The sequence below is a fragment of the Triturus cristatus genome, chromosome 7 (genome assembly GCF_964204655.1).
Source record: "Triturus cristatus chromosome 7, aTriCri1.1, whole genome shotgun sequence".
Taxonomy (NCBI): domain Eukaryota; kingdom Metazoa; phylum Chordata; class Amphibia; order Caudata; family Salamandridae; genus Triturus; species Triturus cristatus.
In genome coordinates, this window is record NC_140590.1 from 938,187,325 (window position 1) to 938,207,973 (window position 20,649).

Consider the following 20,649-nt stretch of genomic DNA (forward strand, 5'->3'; position numbering starts at 1 on the left):
CAGTGATTTTGTTGCTGCCTCAGTGCTAACCATTTTGGCATCAACTGAGCACAGACTGTTGCCCTTTGCATACCTCTCTAATGAAGGCACCATGACAACTACAGTTACTTTTTTTGGAGCTGGAAGAATACAGAGAAATACTCATGGCGACTGACAAAAACGCAAACGCCGCCTTTTGCCAGGGACTCCAAGTGCAGAAGGGAAGAAAAAGATGACCAAGGATTTCCATCCTATGATCATGGTGAGCACGGTGGTATTGCGTGGATGAGTTTTATGCAAGTTTCCCTGCCTTTCATCGTCCAGTGGCTCCACAACCGCCACCTATTACTCCTGTTGATTCTTTACCTGAAAATAGTACTCATTTACCCTAACAGTGTGTCAGGCTCTTCAGTTTAACAATGGTGGGAAAATATTTATTACATGGTTTTAAGGAACAGCCTGGTCTCTTCATAAAAGCCAGCCTGATCCTGGATCATATCAGAGAGGAACAACCATTGATCAGAATGTTTGCCCCAATTAACATGTGGCTCCTCAGCTTAAGAAGAAATTCAAGGTGTCAGATAAAACCCCCACTCTGCCTCTCTGATAATCCAAAAACAAATTTAGTTCCCTGCTTCACAATGAAGATTCAGAAATCTACCATCCACTTTAACTTCTCCCTTAGATCAAAAGGTAACATGTATGGAGTGACCTTCGGCAAGAGGATAACTTCAACAGCAGCATCCTTCATTAAGGCAGCAAACACTCTAGCACTGCTAAGAAGCTATCATCATCTGGTGTACTGTGACATATTGCTGTATCTGTAGTCAAGGTGTCTGAGGTTAAGCGGATGGAAGCTTGAATTTTACTTGACACTGGCTGTGGTGATTGAAGCACCATGTTTGTCTCCCAGGTTTCTGCCAGGTAGTAGGGAAGCTGTTCTCCAGTGGTTACAATAGCTTCCATGTCTGGAAGTGCAGGCACTCATACCTGATATAAATGTTAAATAAACAATCAAAAAAGGGGGGGGAGTGAAGAGGTGAAAAGATAGAATCGACCTCCTATATAGACTTTAATTAAACAAAGAGATTCTACCTTTTAATAATATATCCTTCTTAGTGTAGAAAAATTCTAGTGAAGTTGGTGGGAAAATTGTGTTATGAACCATGAAATTGTCATGGAAAATACTGTGTTTTTAAAATTACCCCTCACACACTAAGAATCCCTTAGTGTAATGCTACATCATGGGGGTCTTCCCGTCCCTCTCCGGGGCGTAGCGTGCTACAACCTACAAAGATGCGGAGCACTTTTTAGAGTGAAAAAGACTGTGTAGTGCAAAGGTGAGAGTGGTAGGGTCGGGAAGAATAGTCGTGCAATGATAAAAATTCCCTGGCTAGTGGGGAAAAAAAACTTTATTCGCTTCCCTAGCTGGAAACATTAAAAATGGGGAAACGTAGTGGTGTACAGTTATGAGTTGCCTCCTACTCGGTCAACATGTTTCAAAAGCCATCCCCATGGCTTTCTCGTCCGGACCTTGAGTGATCCCTACTTCACTCACATATAATGTCTATATAATGTATGCCTAAGTTAATTCATCTGCTGATAATGCTAAAAAAAAAAGCATGCCAAGAAAAACATACCCATTTGGTATCTTTGGTAACCTATTAGGTATACTATTTTGAAAGACTTTCAGACTCCATGAGCTGTCACAGAAGGGGAGGTCGCCTGTGATTTAAAAACAAATAGTATAGGCTGCACCCTTGCCCGTAAATAACTTTGCTCTGCTCCGTGGAACGTTGTGTGTCTCCAATTTAGAAAACCTGCTAAACTGGGTATCGGCAACTAGAACGTCCCATATGCCGTTCAGTGAAAAGGAAGATTTAAGGAAATGTGGATGAAGTGCTCCAGGAAATCAAGTCAACACTGAAAATGGATGTTATTATAGGGTCCCTGCAATCTTCCTGTCCATCATACTCTTGTGGGAACTGGGGACGTAAGGCTCAAACCTTTTTAAGGCGGTTATACATGTTAGCCGGAGCATCAACAAGTCTATTAACTGTCCACCGAGCCCACAGCAAGACCACTCAATTTAATGTCCCAGTAAACTTCCTTATCCATCCGCAATCCCACCCATGTCCGGTCCCACAAACTAGTCAAAAGAATGTAATGTAATTTTATTTTGTATAGCGCACGATTACCCAAAGGGGTCGTAGCCCTGTCAAAATCCAGGTTTTTAGCTGCTTCCTAAACTGCAGCAGATTGGATTGGGAGCATAGAGTTATAGGCAAAGCATTCCAGAGTCTGCTAGCACAAAAGGAGAAAGTCCTGCCACCCCATCTAGCTTTGTTTATTCTGGGGACAGTTACCAATCTGGTTGAGCTCGATCTTCGGTTCCGGCTGGGAGCATACCAGGAGAACACTTTCTGAAAGTATACTGGTCTGGTTCAACGAAGAGCCTTATGGACCAGACACAGTGCTTTAAAACCGATCCTCTTCCTAACTGGGAGCCAGTGTAGACCCCGCAATGATTGAGACATGGGAGCAAACTTAGGAATTTTCAAAAGCATTCTAGCAGCTGCATTTTGTAGGGACTGAAGTTTTTTCACCGATTGCTTGAGTACTCCAATACAAAGCATTACAATAGTCTATTTTTGAGATGACGAGTGCCACCGTAACTGTTTTTTGTAGTTCCAGTGGAAGGAATGGAAAGATCTTAAATGTCCTGAGCAGGAAGAAGCACAGTTTGGTATCAAAGGTGACTCCCAAATTTCTAGCTTTTTGAACAGGAGAATGGCCACCATGATGAGTTTCAGAAGGTGACATGATTCCCAGAAAGCAAGACCTCGGTTTCCTCGGAGTTTATCCTCAAGCAGTTTCTTTGCATCCAGTTTGCAATGTGAGACATGCAACTACAATTTGTGTGTCATCAGCGTAGGAGAAAACTGCGAAGCCATAACTACGAATTAGATTGACCAGAGGGGTAACATAGATATTGAAAAGCGTGGGGCTTACAGAGGACCCCTGAGGCACCCCACAAGGGAGGGAGAAGAGGTCTGAAATGGAATCTCCCAGTTACATGGTCTGTTGCCTTTTGCATAGGAACAAGCTCAGCAGGGCCAGGCTGGATTCCTAAAGCCCAGCAACTGGAACCGATTTAGGAGAACCAATGATGGACCGTATCAAAAGCATCAGATAGATCTAATAAAATCAGTGCTGCCTTTCCGCCCTCGTCAGTCACCATTCTCAGCTCTTCGGAGGCTGCTACCAGATCGGATTCGGTACAGTGGTTTGCTCTGAAATCATACTGTGAAGAATTGCAAAGCTGGTTAGCGCCTAAAAAAAAGATAACATTTGCCTATTCAAAGCCCTCTGTAATATCTTGCAAAAACAACAGTTGATGGACAGAATGCAGAACAATGTCATACATTCACCCCAGTACAGAGATCTGGGCCTAAATCCATCGTTTTTTGCTCACCATGCCATTCCAGTTTGAACCCAGCCATATGCAAATCAGTCTTGACCCTGTGCCTCATGGGAACAGTCCAGCCCGAACTGCCAAGCCAGGTCCTCCCTGGACTGGAACCAAGCATCCTAGGACCGGTTTCGGGGTTTCACCCCTCTTCAGCCAGGATAGCTTGATTCCAGTGGCATGGAGAGCATGGGACTCAAGTCTGAGCATACCCATCCCACTCGGGATATCTTGGCAGGAAAGGGAAGACGAGATTTAGGCCTGTAACTTCTCGCATCTTTGAGGTCTCTGCAGCGAACGTCACCACGTTTCAATGCCCAGTAGGTGGAAATTGCTAGTCTGTCAAAGTGGGAAAATTTCACAGGTCATCGGTTGTATGAATTAATTTGACATAATCATGCATTTGAACTTGTCAAAACACACCCACATGTGCCACTAGTCATTAAAAAATAAATAAAAACAGCATCTCATGCAACTTAAACAGAAAAAACAGATTGTTGAATGGGTGATTGGAGACGGTACCCAGATGCCAAACAAAGGCTTATACTCCTTGATTTTCCAATTCAGAAAGGCGGCTGGAAACCACTCTAGGACCTTTGACAACCCAACAGATTAATGAGAGAATGATGACCATGTAGGTGTTGATCAAACTGCTGTAGGATTTTCAAATTCATAGCCTACACGGAGGTCCTACAAGTGTAGTAGGAAAGGTAACCGATTTATTAGTAGTAATAAAGTATTGCATTCCTAGAGGCTTGTGCATGTGTAATGCCAATCTAGCCACATTTGTGATGATCATTTTGAGAATGTCTTTGGTCCTGCTTCAAGGGAGCTGACCTCTTTCTGTTTAGCTCTGGCTACAGAGAGCTGTAGCTGTTTTCCATAGAGAAACTTGGCATCAGATATTTCACTATTGGTTCCTTTAAATTAGCCATCTTCAGTCCTTTCTTGTCTAGTGTTTATAGTTCAGAGCTGCTTAAGGCATTTAAGGGAAATGTACTTCCCCCACCACCTCTTAATTCACATTGGTGATTCGCAAACGAAAAAAGTATCTGTCACAGTTCTAGAAAAAAGTACAACTTTTGTTACATAAATATTCCCTCCAGGTTGCTTCTTAGATAGGAACAGGGACATTAAGAAATTTCAAATCCAAGAAACGGAACTCTGAAAATGGAAAAAACAGATGCTGTAGTTATGATGTATATTGTGGGCAAAACATTAGAAGCACAAACTGGTGCTGGAATGATTCTTGTATCTGAAAGAAACACAGTGATACATTCCTTGCCTTAGAATTACCCCAGGCGTCCAGACTGATTCTGGAAAGTTTTCGTCAGCAGTACCCCTGCGTGTCGTAGGTGGCGTCGTGCGGCTCCGCGTCCGTCGTTGGCGTTGTGGTCGCCGAGATGACGACGCGGGCGCTACTTAGACGCCGCTCACGCGCACTGACGTTAGTTCTTTCTTTTTACACACCAGCAAGTACAGGTCCGGGAAGAGTAGGAACCCCCAGTCAATTTTTTACTGACTTTCTGAGGCCTTTTTATCTCTATTTTTCATCGAGTCTTCGACTCCTGGTGCAGTTAGGATGCCCGGTTTTAAGTCCTGCATGGACTGTCACCGTATGATGTCGTGACGGACCCGCACCGAGTGCGTTTTTTCTGCCTGGGGCGCGACCATGACCCCAAGTTGTGCCCCAACTGCCGGGCCATGGCGCTGAAGTCTTTGCGGGAGCGGTTCTGAAAGCTGCTGGAGGCCCGGCAGTCGGCTCTGCACCGTTCGAGGTCCCGGCCCGAAGGAAGTTGAGGGACCGTGCGCCGAGTCCTCTCCATCGGTCTTCGGGATCAGAGTCTTCGCACTCTGGGTCAGGTAAGGAGACGCACAAGAAGTCGAAGAAACGTCATCGTTCTCAGACTTCGCCTCGCGATTGAGGGTGCGGGTGGTGCCTTCCCCACAGCTCCGGCAGAGCCTTCGGTTTCGTCGCCGGCCTACCAACTCTTCCCGGGTTCGTCGGCGACTCTGTCCCAAATACAGGAATTCCTGTCGGCTATGGGTCGCCTCTTTGGCCATCTGGTCCTGCTGGTGCGTCTTTGGGCCCTGCGGGCCCGACTGGGGGTCCTCGCCTTTCATCGCCGGTGGCTCCGGTCCCTGCATCGCTGTTGGCTCCGGCCTCAGCGCCGCAGGACCCCCGCTGGATCCAGGCCTGGATCCCTGTCGATGCCGGTGACCTTATAACACCTCCACCAACGTCGACCCCACCGGCACCACTTCTGATGTCGCCCGCTCCTCGGGACGACGTCTACCCCGGTTTTAGCCCCGAAGTGGATGTGGCGTCGGGCCGGCGTCGATCGATGCCGTTCTCGACGATGCTCGGGGATTTCTATCCCTATGTCCCTGCTCCTTATTTTAGGCACGTTGAACAGCCTTAGGAGGAAGGGGCGGACTGGGAAGGTCTGAGGACCCTCTCGCAGCTGATTGCGAGTATAAACAGGACTGGGCAGAGGAGTTGGGGGAAGCCAGTGGTCTGACACCTACAAATGACCTTGGCATGCTCACTCCTCCTACCGTGGCTACGGAGGAGGGTGTTAGTTACACCTCGTGCTCCCTACTGTGGCCGTCAGGACTAAACTCCTGACGGAAGTGCTTCAGCCAGCAGCTACTTCTGCAGTACCGCTGCTCCCTTTCAATGAAGCACTTTCTGACGATTTTTTGGGCACCCGGTCCAGGCCCACCACAGGGGCTCCTGTGGACAAGAACGTGGCCCGACGCCATTGCCCGGCTCCGGGTGATCCCATTTTCCTCTCCCAACACCCCACCCCGAGAGCTTGGTTGTCCAAGTCTCTGCTTCCCCGACCGCCTTCCCTTCCGGACCACCGGATAGGGAATTCAAGAAACTGGATCAGTTCGGAAAGATTTTCGCTTCCGCCAGTTCTGTGGTGCGGTCCGTGAACCCCGCATGCCTCGTGGGCCATTATTCCCACTCTCTGCGGGATACGGTGGTGCAAGTGCTGCCGGAGGAGGCCCGGAAAGCTCTCTCCCGGGCTGTTGCAGAGGGGAGAGACGTAGCGAAGTTCATGATTCGTTGAGGCCTAGCCACCGCCGACTCACTGTGCAGATCGATTGCAACGATGGTGGCGGTCCGACATCATGCCTGGTTGAGGACAACTGGATTTTCGGGAGATGTCCAAAACACACTTATGGACATGCCATTTGGTGGCCGTCGCCTCTTCGGCGACAAAGCAGACAGCGCGTTGAAGCGGTTTAAGGACTCACGGGCTATGGCCAAATCCTTGGGACTCTCTGCAGTCCGCCCTCCTCCACCTTCTGCTTTTCGCTCCTTTCGTGGCACCTGAAGGGGCGCCTGCAGCTTACGCAACAGAGCCACAGGCCTGCGCAGCAACAATCCAATTGCGGGTTCCGCTGTGGCGGACCAAAGGGCTAGCGGGCGGGTCAGTCCACCTCTTACCCCGGCCACCACTGCCTCCAAACCATCTTAGTCTGAACTTTCAGGCCCATCATACGCCAGTGGGCAGCAGGCTTCGCCATCACCTCCCCCACTGGCGCACCATCACTACGGACAGATGGGTTTTAGAGATGGTCCGAAGGGGCTACTCCCTCCCCTTCGAGCCGGCCCCTCCAGCCATGCCACCTCGGTACCACTGCATGTCTGGAGATCACTTGGTGCTTCTTCAGCAGGAAGTTGCGGCCCTCTGAACCAAGGGGGCCATCAAGCGCGTTCCGACGCCTGAAGTAGGTCATGGTTGTTACTCCCACTACTTCTTGGTTCCAAAGAAGGACAAGGGCCTGCGTCCTATCTTAGACCTCCGGAAAGTCAATCGCTTCCTCCGCAAAGAGAAGTTAAAGATGCTCACTCTGGCTCAGGTCTTGTCTGCTCTTGATCCACAAGACTGGATGGTAGTGCTGGACTTGCAGGATGCTTATTTCCAGTCCTGCGGGGCCACCGGCGTTACCTGCAGTTCACGGTAGGCCACGAGCATTTTCAGTTCACCGTGCTCCGTTTTGGCCTTACCAGCGTCCCTCGGGTGTTTCCGAAAGTGATGGCGGTGGTCGCAGCTCATCTGTGCAGATCAGGGGTTACAGTCTTCCCTTATCTCGACGACTGGTTGTTGAAGGCGGGCTTGCCCCAGACAGTCGTCTCCCACCTCCAGACTACGGCCGACCTCCTGCATTTGCTGGGGTTCTCCATCAATGTGCCCAAGTCGCACCTGATTCCCTCTCAAGCTCCTCTTTATCAGAGCGGTTCTGGACACGGCGCAGTTTCCAGTCTATCCTCCCGAACAGTGAGTCTGGGATATTCGACCTCTGATTCCGATCTTTCAGCCCTTATCCTGGGTTTCGGTCAGAGTGACTCTGAGGCTGCTGGGCCTCATGGCCTCCTGTATCCTGCTGATCGATTATGCCAGATGGCATATGCGGGCTCTGCAGTGGGACCTGAAGTTCCAGTGGGCACAGCATCAGGGGAACCTGTCCCTTCGCTTCCAGATCTCGGAGGGCACTGCACGACAGTTGCAGTGGTGGCTCACAAACCGGCATTGTCGACGGCAGATCCCTCTCCCTTCCCCAACCGGAGTTTACAGTGGTGACGGATGCGTCCCTCTTGGGATAGGGTGGCCACATGGGAGAGGCGGAGATCAGAGGCCTCTGGTCTCCTGCGGAGTCCAAGCTCCATATCAACATTCTGGAGCTTCAGGCAATCCGGCTTGCACTGAAGGCATTCCTTCCCTCTGTCAAGGGGAGAGTAGTGCAGCTGTTCACAGACAACACCACCACCATGTGGTACTGCAACAAGCAAGGTGGGGTGGGGTCGTGAACCCTCTGTCAGGAGGCTCTGCGTCTCTGTACATGGCTGGAACATCAGGGTGTTTTCCTGGTGGTTCAACACCTGGCAGGTTCTCTAAATGCCAGGGTGGACGAACTCAGCCACAGGTGCATGATGGATCACGAATGGCGTCTTCACTTGGAGTTGGTGCAAGGTCTCTTTCAGCAGTGCGGAGAGCTTTGGTTAGATCTATTCGCCACCAAAGAGAAATCGCAATGTCATCAGTTCTGCGCGTTGAAGTTTCCAAGGCGGCACTCGCTCGGCGACGCTTTTCGTCACGAGTGGAGTTGCGGTCTGTTGTACGCCTTTCCGCCTATACCACTTCTGCCCAGAGTGCTGAAGAAGATTAGGCGCAAGTCATTTTTGTGGCCCCAGACTGGTCTCGAAGAGTATGGTATCCCGAGCTACTCAGTATGAGCATTGATCCTCCAATCAGACTGCCTCTGCGGGAGGATCTGCTGTCACAGCAGCAGGGGACAGTCCTCCACCTGAACCTGTCCAGTCTCCACCTCTTTTCGTGGAGATTGAGCGGCGGCAGTTGATTCCTTTCGACTTGCCTCCTGCAGTTTGTGATGTCATTCTGGCAGCCAGGCGTCCCTCCACTAAAGTGGTATACGCCTGCAGGTGGAACAAATTTGTGGCATGGTGCACAGCAAAGGCTGTGGATCTCCTTTCTGCCCCTCGTTCTAAAGTACTACTGTTCCTTCTTTCTTTGGCCCAGCAAAGGTCTGCTTTGGGCACTATCAAGGGCTATCTTTCTGCTATTTCGCCCTTTCTCAGGCTCCCTGATCAGTCCTCTTTTTTCAAGTCCCCTGTTGTAAATAGATTTCTCAAAGGCATTACACACCTTTTTCCTCCTATTCCTTTTGTGATGCCTCAGTGGGACTTGAACCTGGTTCTTACATACTTGATGTGCACTCCCTTTGAGCCCCTTCACAACTGTCCTCTTCGTCTCTTGACCTTGAAGACTGCATTCCTGATGGCCATCACTTCCCCTAGGCGTGTGAGTGAGCTCCAGGCTCTTTCTTGTAAGCCTCCTTTCCTATCAGTCCATCCGGACAAGGTTGTGCTCAGGCCCCGTCCTTCCGTTTTGCCAAACGTTGTTACGGCCTTTCACATTGGGCAGTCTATTAACTTGCCCACCTTCTTCCGCCTCTTCATCCGTCCAGGGATGAAGAGAGACTCCACCGTCTAGACCCAAAACGTGCGCTCATTTTATTTCAACCGCACACAACAGTTCCGGGTGGATGACCAGCTCTTTGTTGGCTACGTTGGCACCAAGAAAGGTCGGGTGGTACACAAGAGGACTATCTCCCCCTGGGTCATCTTTGTGTATCAAAGCCTGTTACTCGTTGGCTAAAAAGGAGCCTCCGGTGGGGCTGCGTTCATTCCACTCGAGCAACTGCAGCCACTACTGCATTGGGACGGGGTGTCCACCTGCAAGACATCTGTCAGGCAGCCACGTGGACCTCACTGCACACATTTACAAAACATTATTGCCGGGACAGTCAAGTCCGGAGAGACGGCTTTTTTGGCCTTTCTGTTCTCCTGGACTTTCTGGTGTGATCTTGGTTCGCAGACCCACCACCGGGGTTGGTATTACTGGGGTACCTATTCTAAGGGAAGGAATCTTTCACTATGTGTTTCTTTCAGATGAACAAGTTACTTACCTTTGGTAACGATGTATCTGTAAGAAACATTAGTAGTGATAGATTCCTTACCTCCACACCCATCCGCCCTGTTCTGCGGACTGATTTCTAAGGTTAAGGTCATCCCTTTCAGGGCCCTAGTTATAATTCTCCAGTGGTCAGTATCTTGCATGGCTCTGCGTTACTGGCGCGGAAAGTTGTGTACAGAACTGACGTCAGCGCGCGTGGGCGGCGTCTAAATACTGCCCCCGACGTCATCCCGGCGATCACGACGCTGACGACGGACGCGGAGCCGCACGACGCAGACGACTGACGCGCAGGGGTACTGCTCACAAACTCTACGGATCCAGCCTGACGCCTGTGGGTAATTCTAAGGTAAGGAATCCATCACTACTAATGTTTCTTACAGATACATCGTTACCGAAGGTAAGTAATTGTCTGAGTAGGGCAGTCAGCACCAGCATGGTTCTTAGGTGCCACCCTTGGATTTGTTCTACTGGATTCTTGAGTGACGCCCAACAGTTGCTGATTTGATATACCCTTTGATGGGACCCGTCTGTATGGAGGCAGGGCAGACTCGGCCATAGAGCATTTTAAAGACAGTAGAGCTTCAGCACACCCTCTTGGCCTTGTTCTGCTGGTACATCAGTTCCCCAACAATTTCATCCCTTTTGAGGCTTTGGCAGGTAATATCAACTGAAGCATCCCTTGGAAAGGCCACCCACCCACCCCACAACATGGGTGAAGATCAGGCTTTCATGGCAAATGGAGTCGTAGAGAGGGTGCCGATGTTGGAGATAGGGACTGGCTGTTATTCCTGTTACTATCTGGTGCCCAAAAAACATACGGTGGCCTCCGCCCCATCCTAAATCTTTGCCCCCTGAATGCCTTCCTTCAAAAGGAAAAGGTCAAAATGCTCACTCTGCTCCAAGTTCTGTTTCTCTTAATCCAGGAGATTGGATGGTGGTGCTGTTCTTGCAGGACACCTATTTCCACGTCCCTCACCTGCAGTCCCTCATGCATTTTCTGCAGTTTCAGGTAGGAGAAGAGCACATTCAGTTTGTGCAGGTCTCTGACCTTCATCTCGGCTTCATTTCGTTAGGTCAGTTTTACCAGAATAATTTAAATATGGTAAGTAACCTCAGTGTAATATTTTCTCTTTAAGTCTTGATGCCTACAATACACCTTACATGAGTGTCATAGATATAGTTACTTGTAGAACTTAGCTTATATTCATGTAATTCTCCCATTGCAAAGATTGTCTCTCTATTGCTCGTTCTTCTCCACCCCAGCCTCTTAAATTAGTGATCTATAACTTGTTTGACAGAATTTAAGCTTAAGATACTGCCACATCTAAAGGTCAGGGCAAACCAGTGTGTTAACATTTGGCTTCTCTCAAACCTCATGAAAAATGCTTTGTTTTTCAAATGTGTTTTTATTTTTTTATTTTTTTTATTCCCTCTATGTGGTATACAGAATGTGATGATTTCAGTAATCTGGTTATCATGCTCTCCAAATTTCACACAGTTATTAATGCAGTTGGTTATTTTGTGAAACAATTCTCCTTTCTCCTTCCAGAGGTGGTACGGAATCAACAAGATATGCAGTTCAGCTCATCAATGCACTTATTCAAGATCCTGCAAAGGAACTAGAAGACTTAATTCCCAAAAATCACATCCGAACTCCAACTGCCAGCTCAAAATGTGGGACATCAAATACATCCTCTGGAGCCAGTGTTTCATCGCCATTTAGCAAAATATCATATGCTTTGGGAACAGCTACAATTACAACTTCACAGTCAGCAGCATTGTCAAATTTTCAATCTTCCAGCAGACTTACCAAAAATGCAACAGCAGGTGTGCGATCTCCTTTCCCAGTCTCCCTTCCTTTAGCTTATTCTCACCCTCATTTTGCCCTATTGGCTGCACAAACTATGCAACAGATCAGACACCCTCGTTTACCCATGGCACAGTTTGGAGGAAACTTTACACCAACTTCCAGCACTTGGGGACCATTTCCTGTGAGACCAGTTAGTCCTGGAAGCTCAAACAGTTCTCCAAAGCATAACGGTACAGTTCGTCCAGCAGTCCAGAGTGCTAACCTTATTCAGCCTGAGTGTTCTTCATCACCTTCGTCTGCTAATTGCTCAATCACTATGTCTTCTGTCCCTGTATCCAGTCAACCTTTGCCATTGACTCATACCCCTTCTCCATCGGCTAGAAAGCAGCTTTTCGCCTCTACTCCTAAAATAAGCACAATTGCCCCAGTTACGACCAGCATCAGTACCTCTTTACCTTCAAGTACGTCTGTATCACGAAATAGCGGGCAAACACACTTTTCCCCGAGCACTGTTACTAATCTGCATTCTTCTCAAAATAAAAATCCATCATTTTCTGCAACCAAAGAGATATTAATCCCTGATCAACATACTGGACATGTTTGTATGCAATCATCTACACCTCTTAGTTTTAACTCCTCCACTGGTAGTCATGCAAGAGTTAAAGAGTCTCGATCAGCATCCAGCACCCCCCCTCCTACCAATATGCAGGAAGAAAATTTGCCATTGTCAATACCTTCTGCCAATTCAGAATCAATAGCTGCAGATGTAACGTCTTCTACACCAAATGTTTTACCTTCAGGCACAGAAAATCGAGACCATTGTAATTTACCTCCACTGCCTACTCCAGCACAGCTAGCATCTCACAGAGGACAGCCTAGAGGCTCTTTTTGTCCAATGTTAAGTAACACGACACTGCTTCAAGATCATCAGTCTGTTTTTGTAACAAATTCCAGTTGTTTAGCACCACAAGACTCAATGAAACAAATTCCACCTACTGCAGTACCACTTTCTTCACTTGTGAACATTATGAATGGTTCTCAACTTCATATGAACCCTCAAAATAAGCATTTACCTTCTACTTTCGGACCAGCTGCTCTATTCAATAACTTTAGCAGTCTTTTTGAAAATCAGGTGCCAGTCAGCCAGAATTGGGGAGGCTGCCCACTTTCCTCACGAACTGGAGCAGAGCAGACTTTCAATGCACAATCTCCTTATCTAAACAATTCGATGCTCGGGCATTTGGAAAATACCCATTATTCTGATGGTTCAAAGGCCCCTGGATTCAGGCAACAATCCCAAAGACTTTCCTCAAATCCCATAGGTAAGTTGTGAAAACTATTGATACAGTATGACGTTTTGAAAAAGGCTAGTTAGTTGGCATGTCACATTATGTGTATTTTGTTTGCTAATGTGTTATGTTTGCTGTTTTCTGATGTATACTTCTAACCGCAGATTCCTCATCTTGTGATTATTCCCCAGATGGATGGGAATACTTCCTCAAGTGATTGCCAGTGATTAGGCTTATTGCCAGCATTCCTTCCATTGCCTTTTGAGAGTTTGATATTCTCCAGGCCTCAGACTGGATCCCGATCTTTAAAGCAGCACTTAGCATTAGTAGGTGGTGTCATGCGGCTCCGCGCCAACATTGTCTCTCTGAAGTGATGAGTGGAGCTGCCTATAAGTGCCACCCATGAGCGCTGGTGTCCGTTCCTTTCTCTCCGTGCTTTCAGACATTGATCCTGAGCTACTTCGTGGTCTTTTCAAGACACTTTAAAAAAATATTTTACTAGTGTGCAAGGAAAAACACCACCCCTTAACAAAACAGGCTTCAAGCCATGTAGGGACTGTCGTAAACAAATGTCTGATAGACCCTTATGATGTATATCTAAGGATCTTAGGGTCGGAGCACTATTCCAGGGCCTGTGAAGACTCTCCAGATGAATCCAAAGGCCGTATGGGACCACAAGGGGAAGTATGTTGCCAAACATCAGACGACTTCACGCCATGACCGTTCGAAAGGAAGGTCTTGTTCCTACTCCCGAAGTCTTTTCCATGACAGATCGTCACTGTGGTCAAAGACTTTGGGTAAGTTTAAGAAGAAACATAAGAATGTAGCCCCTTTCTGCTACTCTCAAACTCCAGAGAGAGTGGAGGTCATCGGTGTGCCACCTGGTGCTGCTCCCGATCTCCATCTGAGCCAATTCCGAGTCTAATCCTGATGCACCCTGAATTTCCGGGACTGCAAGTGCATCACAGCCAGTGGAGGCTGGTAGTGAGGTTATTCTACTAATTTTAAGCACTTAACTGGCTCCCTCTAATGCACCTTCAGGCTCCATGGATCTTCAGGGGCCTTCAGCTTTACTTCTGCCAGCTGTTCCACTTACTGCATTGTCTATGCTCCTCTAACCCACCACTGGTTCCGCACTAGCTCTGGCACCACCCACTGTGCCAGTTCCCTTCACATTGATGCCAGAGAAGGATTTGCAGCCCATTGTGCTTTCCAACTCTGAGCAGAATCCACCTTGACTGAGGCCACACCCTTCTCCCAACAGAGTACCGCCAGCAATTCTTTTGATTTGGATGCCGTGCCCATACCACGAAGTACTGGTCAAACTTTACACAATCTTTTTGGCACTGACTCAGACAGTGACAATTGCAAGGGGGATGATTTAGTCTCCCAAAATGATGACAACTGATATGAGGAGCTACCCAATGCCAGTGGCCAGGATACTTCTCCAGAAACTGGCCTTATTTCTTGTCCTGATCCTGCCGCTCAGGGAAGCAATTCTTTGCTATTGTTATACTGGTGTGATAGAAATGCTAAACCTATAGCTACCTACTGTGGAGGTGAAAACTGATGTTCTGACGGAGGTCCTCCACCCTGGTCCAGCGCATACAGAACCTCTAATGCCATTGAATGGATTTTTACGTTGGACCTGTAGGACCCTTATTTCCATATCTCCATCCTGCGGATCCACTGGTGGCCCCTGCGTTTCATAGTGGTCCAGGAGAATTTTCAGCTTGCAGTGCTCCCTTTTAGTCCCACCAGTACCCTCGGGTGCTCACAAGAGTGATGGCGGTTATTTGCAGCACTCTTTTGAAGGTTGAGAGTACACCTACCTCAACAACTTAATGTTGAAGGCAGGCTCACCCCAGGCAGTTGTCAACGACCTTAAGTAGACAGCGACCCTCCTTAGATCATCGAGGTTCACAATCAAGATGCCGAAGTCATGCCTGACTCATTCGCCGACGCTCCATTTCATTTGAGCCAATCCGGATACGATACAGTTTCACGATTTTCCCTCAGAGCAGAAAATTATGGCATTTGGTATTTGATCCCAATATTTCACCCTTTGTCCTGGATATCAGTGCAGATGATTCTAAGGCTTGGAATTGTTAGTCTCCTGCTTTGTGCTGGTGAAACATGCCAGTTGCCGTATGCGGGATCTGCAGTGCGTCCTGTCCCAGTGGGCAAAGCACCTTGGCAATCTATTGGATTGTATCCAGTCTTAAGAGGAGACTGTGAAAGACCTTCAGTGGTGGGAGCTGGACTGCGATTGAGTCTGTGGCAGACTCCTCTCCTCTCCTCACCTAGATTTGACAGTGGTGATGGATGCATTATTTCTGGTTTGGGGAGGCCATGTGGAAGAGGTGGAGATCAGGGGCCTATGGTGTCCGACGGAAGCCCGAAGCCACATCAATTTGATAGAGTTGAGGGCAATTTGTCACTGTCAAAATAGGTTTATTTAGACCATGGTGTTTTAAACATTTGTGCAATAGTTTACCACCTTGTAACCGTTATCATACATTAAAAAAGCATTTCAATTAAAAAAACAATCGAATTCACAATTAATAAAATTCATCATATACATTAAAATGTTCAATTGTTCACTAAACCTTTATTTACAGATAATAAAACTTGATTTACTGATAGTAAAAAATCACCGTATATCACAAGCTACATCCAAATACTGCATATTAGAAAATAAATTAATTGCTTGCTCCCTTTCTCTAATGCCATATTTTTGTACAATTGGCCTCAATAGCATATTATGTTGGGCTAAAAACCACAGATCATCTACTAAAGCATGCACTGAATCCCCTTTCATATTGAGACCGCATTTATAAACGTTATCCTTATCTAAAAGGGAGCATTGTGCCTGGGAAAATAAAACATGGTTAACCCCACATCTTATTTTTAAAAGACACCTAACTCCAGTATTGGAACTTTCATTGATTCCCATGCTTGTATCATTCCCCGTCGTCGAGATGAGAGTCCCCGGTGTATATATAAAATAGCAATAGAAATCATTGCAAAAACAGAAACTAGGCCTAGACCCATTCTAGTTTTGTAACCTATCCACCTCTTTTTGTAAAAGAGACCAAATAAAGTGAACAACCAATCAGATTAGCCTCGCCCCTTAGAACCTTCCTGAGAGAGCCTCAGATTTTCTAACGCACTTTGTGCAAGGGAGTCTCCACTGAGCTCTGCTCAGTTTTTTCCTGTCAAACTTATTGCTACAGTTTTTTCACCTGTGTTTTCTGCAAAACCTACTTAGACTTCGTGTAAAGATGTCTGATAAAGAGAAAAAAACTCTCTTTAAAGCCTGTGCTACCTGTGCTAAGAAGAGACTTTACGTGTAGGACAAGCACAAGGATTGTATTTAGTGTCTGTACCAAGACCACAAGGCAGCAGACTGTAATATTTGCCGCACCTTCTCAACAAAGACTTTACGGGACCGTGAGGTGCGTCTCTTGACCTGGCTCCAGAAGCTTAAGTCAAGGAAGGAACCAGTCTTCAGTGACAGTGATGAAGCCTCCTCCGCTACATCTTCTAGGAGGTCTGTGAAGAGGGTAGGTCTTCTCCTTCTAAAGACCCAGTAAAGCCTTGAAAAAGACCTGTCATAGGTCTGAAAGGTGTAGTCCTAGCAAATCTCCTCACCGAGGTGTAAAGGAGAGGGAAGGACTGTCAGCAGGAACGACATCAGAGAGGAAGTCCAGCTCAGTTCCTCCATCCTCGCCTCCTGCAGCTCAAAAAGCCATCATCACTGTTTCTTGATGTTAAGTTGGTGAAGAAAACTCACTCGTCGACAACGCTGTCAACGAAGGCTTCAAAGGTACAGTCGAAGTCCTCGTCTCCTTCAGTTCTACCACCGTCGACGGGCTCGTCGACGGAGATTTCATCGTCTCCTTCGCCTTTGGTGCCAACTGCCTCGACGACGGTTTTGGGTTCCGCAGTGATGGTAACTGTCGTTGACGATGGTGTCGATGACTTCGAGGATGACGACGGCGATGACGGCAACCACGTCTACCACGACGACGTTGATGGCAGCATCTGCAGCAGTGGTGACGACGGACTCGACGGAGTCTGTCTTTGTCGACGCCCATTACATCATCGTCGACGAGGGAAAAAATTGCTATCATGATCAGTCAGCGCCAAATTACCCATGAAATCACTCACTCCCCTCCTCTACCACCTGCACTCCTCCTTGAAGAGGATGGTTCTCAGGAGGAGGAGGGGCCTTCTGGGTATGCGAATAGTCCATCTCAATTGCACGTGAAGTGCCAAGACACAGACTCTGAGGAAGAGTACGTGGCGGAGCAGCAGTATGATCCTCCTTTGGGTATCAAGAGGACTACCAACAACAGATGGTCTCTATGCCTTCCTTCTTACTAACGGACTTACAATTTATGCTGTCTGACTATTGGAGGGGATTCCCAACACAATCTCCTGCTTCAATCGTGGTGCCAGTTTCAGCTCTTCCACCAACATTGGCTTCTACTCCTCAATTGCCACCACCTCCACTACTGCCCGTGGCTCCAGCTACACCGTCAAACGTCCCTCTCATCTAGAATGATACCTCTGATGAGGACCAGGGCAACGTCACTATTCCAGATCTGGACACTGAGTGGGATGACTGTCATTCCTCACCCAGCTTCGCCTTCGCCTTCACCAGCGCCAGTGGATTCTCCCCCTGGAGACATCGGGGGTTTCCATAATATGATGGAAAGGGCTGCTAAGAGGTTTGAACTGCCCCTGCCCACGGTGCAGTCTGAATGTTTCCTTTAAGACTTCAAAGAGCCTTACAGATAATCGTTTCGGACCATTCAGATAGTGGGTGATGTCTGGGGCGAGGGTCTGAAGATGATGAGAAATCCAGCCACTGTGATTCCTCTTCTGCCTTGAAAAGAAATATAAGGCTCCTGAGGATAGCCCGGCTTGCCTGGTTAGTCAGCCTAAACCGGACTCTGTCATCTCGCAGGTAGCCCAGAGTAAGTCCAAAAATCCTTCAGCTCCCCTCACAACACCTCCAGATAAGGAAGGCAGAAGCCTGGATAACGCTGGCAAAAGGTTTTCCTCCATGTCCAGCCTGATGGTCTGAGTTTCAAACACCTTGGCGATACTTGGTCGTTACGATCGTCAGATGTTTTGCTATCTTTCCCCCTATCTTTCCCCCTATCTTGATCAATTGCCGGAGGATGCAAAGGAGGAGGTGAAAAAGATTCTCCAAGAGGGAGAGAGGACCTCTTCAGAGGTCATTGACTGTGCAATGGACATGGCAACAACTGCTTTCCGCTCCTTAGCAGGAGCTGCTGTCCTTCGTCGCAAGGGCTGGCTTCGAGCTACATGGTTTCGTCCAGAGGTCCAGAATAAGATCTTGGATCTTCCCTTCGATAGGGAAGGGCTATTGGGAAGTATATTAATGATGCGCTTGAAGATATAAATAAGGATACGGAGAACGCAAGATCCTTAGGGACCCGGCAATACCGCAAGGTAACCTTTTGTGGGGCCAGAGGCAGAGGCCAACCCTCCTACAGAGGAGGATACCAGCAACAACGGTATTCTTCCTATACCTCAGCCTCTCAATCTTACCGTCCGCAATATAACTAGCAGCAGGGTCAATCATCCTCTTTCTCTAGGTCTAATAACAGAGGAAAACAAGGACGCCAGGGAAAGGACGCCTCTAAGCGTCAATAGCGTCTTGCTGGCTCTAACTACTGTCCCTTCTCCTCCTGTAACACCAGTGGGAGGAAGAATCTCACATTACTTCCACAACTGGAGGCAAATAACATCGGATCGTTGGGTTGTGAAACTCCTTCAATACGGCCATACTCTGGAATTCGTCAATGCACTACCTTCCAAGCCATCTTGTGCCACCGAGTCAAATCATCTTCGTTTTGGAAGTCCATCAAATGCTCCTGAAAGGGGCAATAGAACCGGTTCTTCTCTTTCAGCAGGAAGGGGGTTTTTACTCCCGGTTCTTCCTGATTCGGAAGACCTTAGAGAAGTGGCGCCCTATTCTAGATCTGAGGGAGCTCAACACCTATCTCATCAAACTGTTGTTTCGGATGGTGTCCTTGTAGGTCATCCTTCGACTCCTAAACTCAGGAGATTACATGGCCACATTGGATCTACAGGACGCATACTTTCATGTACCCATCCATCCAGCCCGCAGGAAGTTCCTTCGCTTCACAGTAGCCAAGAGCCACTTTCAATTCAAGGTCCTGCCATTTGGACTCCGATCTGTTCCGCGGATCTGTTCTAAGGTACTAGCTCCCGTGGCAGCTTTTCTGCGAAAACAGCACCCCGTTTTCCCTTACCTGGATGACTGGTTGCTAAAGGCTCCTGCAAAGCACGCGGCAGAGGAATCGGTCACGGCGTGCACACGCCTTTTCGACAACCTGGGTCTTACTCTCAACACGGACAAGTCGACTGTGTCCATTCAGAACAGCCTGGTTCCTGGGAGCCATTCTTGACACAACTCTCAACAAAGCTTTTCCGACCCTGGAGAGACCAGAAAAGCTGATGGTCATGGCCCATCAACTTATAAGAAAACAGTCACTTTCAGTTTACCTCTACAAATCCCTCCTAGGGTCCATTTCTTCCTGCATTCCGCTCATACCTCACTGCAGGTTGCGGATGCGCCCTCTCCAGGAGGAGCTCAACTTGCAGTTATGCCAAGTGGACGGTTCCTTCGACGACAAGATCTTCGTTACCGTGTCCATGAGGAAGGCCGCACTATGGTGGACGATCCAGGAGAACATTTCTCAGGGCCTCTCCTTCAGGGTCACCCCAGCTCCTCAAATAACCACGGACGCCTTGCTGTCGGGCTAGGGAGCGGTCTTGCAAGACCTTCACGTAAGCGGCCGCTGGTAGAGCAGTCTGCAGTCCTGGTATGAACGGACAATATGACGGCCATGCATTATTTAAACAAAGAGGGCGGTACAAGGTCTCGTCTTCTGTCAAAAGAAGCGAAGACAATCTAGCAATGGGCTATCCAGCATAGGATATCGCTGAAAGCGGAGCATCTTCCTGGAGATCTCAATGAGACGCAGACTCTCTGAGCAGACTGAAATCAGTCAGCCATGAATGAGAGCTGGACCAGTCCACTCTGGACCAGATTTTTCGCATATGGTGCCGGCAGACCATAGACCTCTTTGCCACGCCGGAAAACAAGAAATGCTGATTCTACGCAAGCAGGCTTCACCATCCGGGATCATTGGGGAATGCGCTTTTGATGTCCTAGTTAGGCGCATGTGTTTACGCTTTTCCCCCCATTCCAATGATCCCCAGACTTCTCAGGAAGCTCAAGGCGGAGCCTTGCAAGATGATTTTGATAGCTCCTACGTGGCCCGACAAATTTGGTTCACAGAGCTACATCTCCTCTCCCTGGAGCGTCCAATTCCGTTGCAGCCGATTCCTTTGCTACTAAAAATGTTCCAGGGCCAGGTCTGGCACCCGGATCCTCGATCCCTGCAGTTATCAACGTGGCTCCCGAGCACTGAGAATTGCTTGGTTTGACCCTCTCGGCAGAGTGTAGGAACGTATTTTCTCAGGCACGGGCTCCAAGTACCAACAAGACATACCGATTAAAGT

At 48.1% G+C, this 20,649-nt stretch overlaps 1 protein-coding gene across 2 annotated transcripts in view; it reads left to right on the top strand.

Annotated features, from left to right (window-relative positions):
- ANKHD1 (ankyrin repeat and KH domain containing 1) overlaps window positions 1-20,649 on the top strand; it is a 1,109,311-nt gene that overhangs the window by 823,424 nt on the left and 265,238 nt on the right. For both annotated transcript variants that reach the window (XM_085617924.1, XM_085617925.1), the window contains exon 29: window positions 11,510-13,092. In XM_085617924.1, coding sequence (XP_085474050.1) covers window positions 11,510-13,092 — 1,583 coding nt within the window. The remainder of the gene's footprint in view (window positions 1-11,509; window positions 13,093-20,649) is intronic.